Genomic DNA, 9,747 nt, shown 5'->3' with positions numbered 1-9,747 from the left:
TCCTTATCACGGCCTATATGGCCCTATATAATTTGGGCTCCCATTACTGCTCCAGTATCAACTCACACCACTCTTGCCTCACTCATTCCTGTCAATCTACACTGATATTTGTGTGTCCTCAAAACCACACACACTTCCGTCACAGTGCCCTGAACTTGATGCTTCTCCTGCTATCAAGACTCCCCTCAATCCCACCCTCGTATCATTAAAGTTCACAGCATCCAAAAGCCCTTCCCAATTCTCCTTTCTAAAGTTTAACACTCCATCACTCTTAACCTTCTTTAATTTCCTTACTATTTTACATGCCCACTTGGCATATTTGTGCATGTGTGGTAGTGTTGTCATTTTTTGTTCCTTATCTTTTTCTCCCAATCAGAAGGTAAGCTCCATGAGATCATGGATAAAATTCAGTTCACTACTCTATTTCCAGCACCTGAAACTTGAGTGACACATAGTAGGAATGAACATATGAGCAAACTCTTCTTTTTCTTTGAGACAGAGTCTCGCTGTGTCGCCCAGGCTGGAGTGCAGTGGTACGATCTTAGCTCACTGCAACCTCTGCCTCCCCAGTTGAAGCAATTCTCCCGCCTCAGCCTCCCGAATAGCTGGTATTACAGGCACCCGCCATCATGCCTGGCTAATTTTTGTAATTTTGTAGAGACAGGGTTTCACCATGTTGGCGAGGCTGGTCTCAAACTCCTGACCTCAGGTGATCCACCCTCCTCAGTCTCCCAAAGTATTAGGATTACAGGCATAAGCCACCATGCCTGGCCAAGAAAACTCTTGAGAATTAGAAGAATTGATACCATGTCACTGGTATCCTTTCTGCTTAATACATGCTAACTTACCTGGGTATTTCTGGCCTGGGAGCTCTTCCTCTAATATCCATGGCTGCTCTCCTTGTTCCAATTTGAAGATCACTTCTGGTTTAGGGATGCAATATCCTGTGAATGGGAAAATGAAATGGAAACTGGGTGAAGCTAATGTACTTCAGAGCCTCTGAAGGAGGGAGAAAATGAAACTTCAGAAGCCAGTTTCAACCATGTGTGGAAAAAGTAAGACAAACAGCAACATTATAGAACCCTAAACAGTTCTGCTTAATACCCTGAATCTCAAGTTCAATGTCATTAACCTCAACAAAATTACTACAAGTTTCAGCAACTAAGAAAAGATGTACATACTAGGAGTTGACATGAAAAACAGTTCCTACCTACTGAGATGATGGGGCTGTCGTTCTCTAGCATCACATCTCTGTGTAGGGTCCTCTGAGCAGGGTCCAGATGCTGCCATTCCTCCTGGGTGAAGCCCATAGTTACATCCTCAAATGACAAGGATTCCTGAAACAGTACATTACATTCAAATTCAAGTGATCAGAATTTAAAAACATAAATGCTGTATGAGAACTATTACAATGTTCACTACTCACAGTTAATCAGAAAATGTGTTATGGGATGTCTACTTTTGTACTGTACTTGGTTGGAGAAGGAGAAATCATAAAAGATATTCCTCACCATTGTGATAAGTTATTGGTGTCCCACCATGTGCCTATGTGTCACAAAGAATTGTACTTTGGGGGAATTTGAAGACAACTAAAACAATGTTACTATTTTCAAGGAAAATATAATCTGATGAACAGATGCAAACATATAATCACATAACTACAATAAGATGTTACAGGTACTATAGTGAAAAGATGTGAAAAGATATCTAAGCTTACAAAGGGGAAGAAATGTTCTACTTCTGCTATTTGGTTAGGTTTCATTGAGGAGGTAAAGGTTTTAATTCTTAAACAACTAGAGTGTTATTCATGAACGCAGACAACAGAATAAGAATGGATACAGCTATCATATGTAGTTAAAAGAATAACAATTAGCACATAAAAGAGTATTATTTGGAACTCTGATAAGATAAAGAGCTATAGAGGTATTCAGGAATGTTACCGAGTAATTTTGGATTTGCTCCTATAGAATTAGGGGTATCCAAAATATTTGGCCATTTTTCAATCCTGGGTAACCTTCTGCTTTGTTTTTTGAAATGGAGTTTCACTCTTGTTGCCCAGGCTGGAGTGCAATGGCACAATTTCGGCTCACTGCAACCTCCGCCTCCTGGGTTCAAGTGATCCTCCTGCCTCAGCCTCCTGAGTAGCTGGGATTACAGGTATGTGCCACCACACCTGGCTAATTTTGTATTTTCAGTAGAGATAGGGTTTCTCCATGCTGGTCAGGCTGGTCTCGAACTCCCAACCTCAGGTGATCCGCCCACCTCAGCCTCCCAAAGTGCTGGCATTACAGGCATGAACCACCACACCTGGCCCTAACCTGGGTAACCTTTTTATTTATTTATGATTTATAAACTCATATTGCTAATCTATGTATTAAATTTCACTATTTTCTTAATTATAATATATGTAGGTAGGCATTTGAATATTTTCTTCTTTAATCCAGTGGACTGTCTCATCCAGCTAAGAGATGACTGCTGTGAGTACCATTCTCAGGTTAGCAACACAAACAGCTGCTAAATGCTCATGGCATACACTGAGAACTGGAAAATAGGGAAAAAAATAAATCAGAGTGTAAAAGTGAGTGGAATAAGGCAAGAAAAGAATATAAAAAGTTATAAAAATTAGAAGAAAATAAAGCTATCAATATCTGTAGATGTCATAATTCTGCATGAACATGCAAGGGAATCTACAAAATATTGTGAGTTCAGTAAATGTTTGGATACAAGATCAATGTATAAAAATCAAGTGGATTTTGGCCAGGCATGGTGACTCACACTTGTAAACCCAGCACTTTAGAAGGTCAAGGCAGGCATATCACCTGAGGTCAGGACTTTGAGACCAGCCTGACCAACATGGAGAAAACCCATCTCTACTAAAAATACAAAATTAGCCGGGTGTGGTGGCACATGCCTGTAATCCCAGCTACTCGGGAGGCTAAGGCAGGAGAATCACTTGAACCTGGGAGGTGGAGGTTGCAATGAGTCGAGATTTCACCACTGTACTCCAGCCTGGGCAACAAGGGCGAAACTCTGTCTCAAAAAAAAAAAAAAAAAATTCAAATGGATTTCTATATACCAGCAACGAATTGTTTTAAAGTATCATCTACAGTGCCATCAAAAACATGAACAAAATATTTCTAAGACAATTACATAGAAAATTATAAAGTATTCTCAATTAAAACAAAAGAATATCTTTTAAAAGACAAAGAATATCTTTAAAAATAAAAGGACAAATTATATTCAAGGATTGGACAACACAATATTACAAAATTCTCAATTCTCCCTAAATTGGCCTATAAAGCTAAGATAATCTCAATCAAAAGCTTAGCAAATATTTTTGTGGAAATTGACAAGTTGATTATCAAGCTTATACACAGAAATTCAAAGAACTGACTAGGCACGGTGGCTTAGGCCTGTTATCCCGGCGCTTTGGGAGGCCAAGGCAGGCAGATCATGAAGTCAAGATTGAGACCATCCTGGCCAGCATGGTGAAATCCTGCCTTTACTAAAAATACAAAGATTAACTGGGGGTGGTGGCATACACCTGTAGTCCCAGCTACTCAGGAGGCTGAGGCAGGAGAATCCCTTGACCCCAGGAGGCAAGTGTTGCACTGAATCAAGATCATGCCACTGCACTCCAGCCTCTGGCAACAGAGAGAGACTCCATCTTCAAAAAAAAAAAAAATTCAATGAACCAAGAATGTTCTCATTACCATAAAATGGAGGTGCAAAAGGCCAGGTGTGGTGGCTCACGCCTGTAATCCTAGCACTTTGGGAGGCCGAGGCAGGCAGATCATGAGGTCAGGAGATAGAGATTATCCTGGTTAACAAAGTGAAACCCTGTCTCTACTAAAAATACAAAAGATTACCCGGGTATGGTGGTGCGCACCTGTAACCCCAGCTACTCGGGAGGCTGAGGCAGGAGAGTCGCTTGAACCCGGGAGGCAGAGGTTCCCGTGAGCTGAGATTGCACCACTGCACTCCAGCCTAGGCGACAGAATGAGACTCTGTCTTAAAAAAAAAGAAAAGAATGGAGGCAAAATTTTGTAAATTAAAAGTAATTTTTTTTAAACCACCAAGAATGGCCAAGGCAGTCTTAGGGAAGAACAAGAGTGTGTGAACTCACACTAATTGTGGTTGGCAGAATTCTAAGATGACCCTCAATGACCTGCATCTTTATATAATCTCCCCTCTTTAGTGTGGGAAAGACTTGTGGCTCCATTGTATGGCAAATGGACTTTGTAGTTATAATTAAGATACGTCAATCAGTTTGAGTTGATCAAAAGAAAAATTGTCTTGGTGGGCCTTACCCAATCAGGTGAGTCCTTAAGAAGAAGGTAAAGTATCAGAGAAAAGTTCCTACTGGCCTCTAAGAAGAAGCAAACCATTATGGGTTCCCATTTACGGGAAATGAACTCTGCCACGTGTGCATGCAGCCGGGGGCCTCTGAGCCTCCATTAAGATTAGTGTCTCAGGCAGTATCTTGGTTGCAGCCTTATGCCTGAGCATATGACCTAACTAATCCATTCCCAGACTCCTGATGCATAGAACCTGAGGTAATAAATTTGTTGTTTTGTGGCAAAATTTGTGATAACTTATAATGAAGCAATAGAAAACTAACATACTAGTGGATATAAGAATTTATTATAGAGTAATTTAAGATAATGTGATATTGGTGAAATAATAAATTGACTCCTGTAATCCCAGCACTTTGAGAGGCCAAGGTGAGCAGATCACGAGGTCAGGAGTTTGAGACCAGCCTGACCAACAAGGTGAAACCCCGTATCTACTAAAAATACAAAAATTAGCTGAGCGTGGTGGCGCATGCCTGTAAACCAAGCTACTCAGGAGGCTGAGGCAGAAGAATCACTTGAACTTGAGAGGCAGTGGTTGCAGTGAGCTGAGATTGCACCACTGCACTGCAGCCGGGTGAGAGTCCAAGACTCTGTCTCAAATAATAATAATAATAATAATAACAATAATAATAATAAATTGAAAGACCAATAGAAAAAAATTACAGTCTAGAAACAGACCCACAAACATGGATGCCTGTTTTTTAAAAGTTTCACAGCCAGCCAGGCACGGTGGCTTATGCCTATAATCCCAGCACTTTGGGAGGCCGAGGTGGGTGGATCACCCTGAGGTCAGGAGTTTGAGACCAGCTTGACCAATATGGTAAAACTCTGTCTCTACTAAAAATACAAAAATTAGCTGGGCGTGGTAGCAGGCATCTGTAGTTCCAGCTACTCGGGAGGCTGAGACAGAATAATTGCTTGAACCTAGGAGGTGGAGTTTGCTGTGAGCCAAGATCGTGCCACTGCACTCCAGCCTGGGCAACAGAGGAAGACTCCGTCTCAAAATAAATAAATAAATAAAAATTTCACAGATGAGGAGTGAGGGAAGTACAGTCTCAATAAGCTGTGCTGATTAAAAGGGTTTAAATATGGGAAAAACTTGACTTCAATCTCACACAATATGTGAAAATCAATTCCAGATGAATTGTAGGTTAAAATGTGATGAGTAAAAACAACAGAACTTCTAGAAGATAACAGGTAACTATTTTCACAAGCAAAGGTTTTTTTAAAGCAAGACACAAAAGCATTAACCATAAAGAAGACTGAAATAAACTGTACCATCTTAAGAACGTCAATTAATCAAAAGAGACAGCTATGCAAAAAGAAAAAAAAAGCAAATCAGATAGAAGAAAATATTGACAACATATCAAACTTTTAAAGCAACTATAACCAGAATATATAAAATACTTCTAAAATCAATATGAGCAAGACAACGTAATAGAAAAATGGGGGAAAAGATCTGAGCAGTCATTTCACAAAAGATGACACTAACATGGCCAGTAAGCATGCCTGTGGCTCATGCCTGTAATCCCAGCACCTTGGGAGGCTGGTGGATCACCTGAGGTCAGGAGTTCGAGCTCGGCCTGATCAATGTGGAGAAACCCTGTCTATATTAAAAATACAAAATTAGCCAGGTGTGTTGGTGCATGCCTGTAATCCCAGCTACTCGGGAGGCTGAGGCAGGAGAACTGCTTGAACCCGGAAGGCGGAGGTTTCCGGTGAGCCAAGATCATGCCACTGCACTCTACTCCAGCCTGGGCAACAAGAGGGAAACTCCATCTCAAAAAAAGAAAAAAAGAGAGAAAACACAAATTACTATAAAAGATTTCAAATTTATAAATTAGTAAGAAATATAGAAAAAAATCAGTAGAAGAATACACAAGGTATATGAACAAAAGAAAACTGAAAGGTTCAACCCTATGATCAGAGAAATTCAAATTAAAACAATGAGATTTTCTTTATCCACCTGATTGGCCATACCTTTAAAATAGGACCATATCGATTGCTAGGAAGGAGGTAAAGAAAGTGTTACTTTCATAAACAGCTGTTGAGAGCGATATGGTAATATGGTAGACAAACTGGTAGTATCAAGTAACTCTTCAAATCCTTTCTCGCTCTGTTGCCCAGGCTAGAGTGCAGTGGCTTGCCATAACTCACCACAGCCTCAAACTCAAGCAGTCCTCTTGCCTCAGACTCCTGATTAGCTGGGACTAGAAGCATGCACTACCATGCCCAAGTAACTTTTAATTTTTTTTTTTTTTTTTTTGTAGAGACAGGGTTTCCCTATGTTACTCAGCCTGGTCACAAGCTCCTGGGCTCAAGCAATCCTCCCACTTTGGCATCTCAAAGTGCTGGGATTACAGGTGTGAGCCACCATGCCCAACCTGGAAATCCTTGCTCTTTATGCAGAGACAAAGTAAAGGATGTTTATTGAAGTATTACACACAACAAGGAAATGACCTAGTACCTTTCAATGAAAAAATGGATAATTAAAATGCAGTATGGTCTCAGAGTATGTGGAATAAAAAGGAATAAACTATTAATCAACTTGGACAGATCTTCAGTGCAATATTAAATTTTTTTTACAAGCTACAGTAACATATATACCAAATGGATGGGCTATACAATTCTAAAAAAACAAAAATATATACTCTTTATATATACATACAAACAAAAATATACACTCTTCCATGATACAAACATACATCTCCGTGTACTTATACAAACAGAGTAAGAAGCCAATGTACGTATGTAAATAGTATAGAACAGAGAGTCAAGGATCAAAACCCAGGTGTGGCTGGCTGAACAAGGGTCCCACAGATATCCAAGTCCTAATCCCTGGAACCTGTGACTATGATCATAAATGGCAAAAAGTACTTTGCAGATGTGATTTAAAAGGGGAGACTGTCCTGGATTATCCAGGTGGGCCATAAATGTAATTGCCTGTTTTTATGGGGAGTCAGAGGGACATATGACTACAGATGAGAAGGCAATTTACAGATAAAGGCTGACTGAAGTCACCAAGCACTTTGAAAATGGAAGAAGGGTCCATGATAGCCTGAAATAAGCAAGGAAACAGATTTTCCCTTCACAGCCTCCAGAAGGTACCAGTCCTGTCACCACCTCGATTTTAGTCCTATAAGACTAATTTCAGACTCCTAATTTCCAGAACTCTAAGATAATAAATGTGTGTTGGTTTAAGCTACCACATTTGTGATCATTTGTTACATTCAGGAATAGAAAACCAATACATGGGAGATACGTTATTTACCATGAGGTTGCAAATATTCCTTGAAAGAGACATCATTAGAAGGAAGGTAAGAGGAAAGGGTGGTGTGGTGCCACAGGGACCAGCAGCAGAGGCTGTGCAGAAAACAGGCACAGGTCAGGTGCTGCAGAAAGATCAACTAACTCAATACCTGCAAAATAGTGGTGACAGACCTCAGTCTGGGAAAATATCAGTGGTACGAACTCCCAGGGCCCATTGCTCCACAGAAACACACACACACACACACACACATACACAAAAAGGAAGAAAAAAAGTCAGAGCAGATTTATTAGAATTCTGGAAAACAGATAAAGGTTTACAGCAACTAAGCAAATCTTAATCAGGAAAATGGCAGGTGAAACCCGGTAGGAAAGATCCATGTTGTTTTAACTCACCTTCATCCCATCTCCCTCACAGGCTGTATAAGTTTGCTAGTGGTGTCATAATAAAGTACCACAGACTGGGCAGCTTGAATGACAGAAACGTATTTTTTCACAATGTGGAGGTTAGAAGTCCAAAGTCAAGGTGTCAGGGGGGTTGTTTCCTTCTGAAAGCTCTGAAGGAAGGACCTGTTATAGGCTTCTCTCCTTAGCTTGTAAACTGCCACCTTCCTCGTGTCTTCACATGGTCTTCATTCTGTACCTATCTATAGGTCCAAATTTCCCTTTTAAAAGATTACCAATTCATACGGTTTAGATTTGTGTCCCCACCAAAACCTCATGTCAAACTGTAATCCCCAACGTTGGGGGAGGGGACTGGTGGGAGGTTACTGGGCCATGAAGGCAAATTTCCCACTTGTTGTTCTCATGATAGTGACTGAATTCTCACAAGATGTGGTTCTTTAAAAGTGTGTAGCACTTCCCTCTTTGCTCTCTTCCTCCTGCTCCGGCCATGCAAGATGTGTCTTTCTCTTTACCTTCCTCCATGGTTGTTGTTTCCTGAGGCCTTCCCAACCACGCTACCCATACAACCTGCAGAACCATGAGCCAATTAAACCTCTTTTCTTTATAAATTACCCAATTTCAGGGGTTTCTTTATAGCATCTTGAGAACAGACTAATTAATACACCAGTCATATTAGATGAGGGCCCACCCTCATGACTTGGCTTTAACTTGATTATCTCTATAAAGAATCTGTCTCCAAATAAGGCAACCGAGGTACTGTGGGTGGAGACTGCAAGGGGTGAAATTTGAAGGACACAATTCAGCCCATAACACTGACTCTGTAACAGTCCCTAAGATGAAATCCCGTATTTCTGGTGTGGGTTCCCAGTGCTTGAGGGAGCAGAATAGAGCTGGTTCTCAAACAGTTGGGGTTGTCTGTTTTGCCCTGTCTGGTGGTGGCCGAAAGAGTAACCCCAGTGCTAAGAGCTCTCTCAGACAGAGAAATGACTATGTGGCAGGCACCTATTAAAATCAGTTAAAGGTAAATGAACCAGCTGTGACCTTTGGGGTAAAGGTTGTTGTTCAGTTGGGGTGAACAACAGATACATAAAAATAGCCTGGGAGGAAGAGTGAGATGCTTTTGGGCTTTGAAAAAGCTTCCATATACTCCTAGGAATCCAGATGATGACACATATATTTAGGACAAGGCCCATGTTCAGAAAAGACCTGAGAATCCCCTAATCTTTCACCTTTGTTAAATGGTAAAACTGTATCTACTTGTAGATAACACGGTCTTACGAACAGAAAATCCTTGAGAGTCCACAAAGGAAACATTAGAGCTAATAAAGAAATTCAATAAGTTGTAAGACCAAGATTAACACAGAAAAATTAACTGTTTTTCTGTAACAATTAACAATCTAAGAAGTAAATTTTAAAAACAATTTAAAATAAAATAAGGCCGGACGCAGTGGCTCACACCTGTAATCCCAGCACTTTGGGAGGCCAAGGCAGGCAGATCACAAGGTCAAGAGATGGAGACCATCCTGGCCAACATGGTGAAACCCTGTCTCTACTAAAAAAATATAAAAGTTAGCCGGGCGTGGTGGCAGGCGCCTGTAGTCTCAGCTCCTTGGGAAGCTGAGACAGGAGAATTGCTTGAACCCAGGAGGCAGAGCTTGCAGTGAGCCAAGATCTCGCCACTGCACTCCAGGCTGGCAACAAACAAGATTCTGTCTTAAAA

At 40.8% G+C, this 9,747-nt stretch overlaps 1 protein-coding gene across 1 annotated transcript in view; it reads right to left on the bottom strand.

The window, feature by feature from the left end:
- Nucleotides 1-704: 704 nt before the first annotated feature.
- LOC108297580 overlaps nucleotides 705-9,747 on the bottom strand; it is a 31,492-nt gene continuing 22,449 nt past the window's right edge. The window contains exons 6-7 of the mRNA XM_037735454.1: nucleotides 1,211-1,337; nucleotides 705-944 (exon numbers count right to left, since the gene is read on the bottom strand). Coding sequence (XP_037591382.1) covers nucleotides 811-944; nucleotides 1,211-1,337 — 261 coding nt within the window. The 3' untranslated portion in view covers nucleotides 705-810. The remainder of the gene's footprint in view (nucleotides 945-1,210; nucleotides 1,338-9,747) is intronic.

The sequence above is a fragment of the Cebus imitator genome, unplaced genomic scaffold (genome assembly GCF_001604975.1).
Source record: "Cebus imitator isolate Cc_AM_T3 unplaced genomic scaffold, Cebus_imitator-1.0 Scaffold815, whole genome shotgun sequence".
Classification (NCBI taxonomy): domain Eukaryota; kingdom Metazoa; phylum Chordata; class Mammalia; order Primates; family Cebidae; genus Cebus; species Cebus imitator.
The sequence above is the reverse complement of the archived record's forward strand: the minus strand, read 5'-3'. Positions and strand labels throughout refer to the sequence as shown.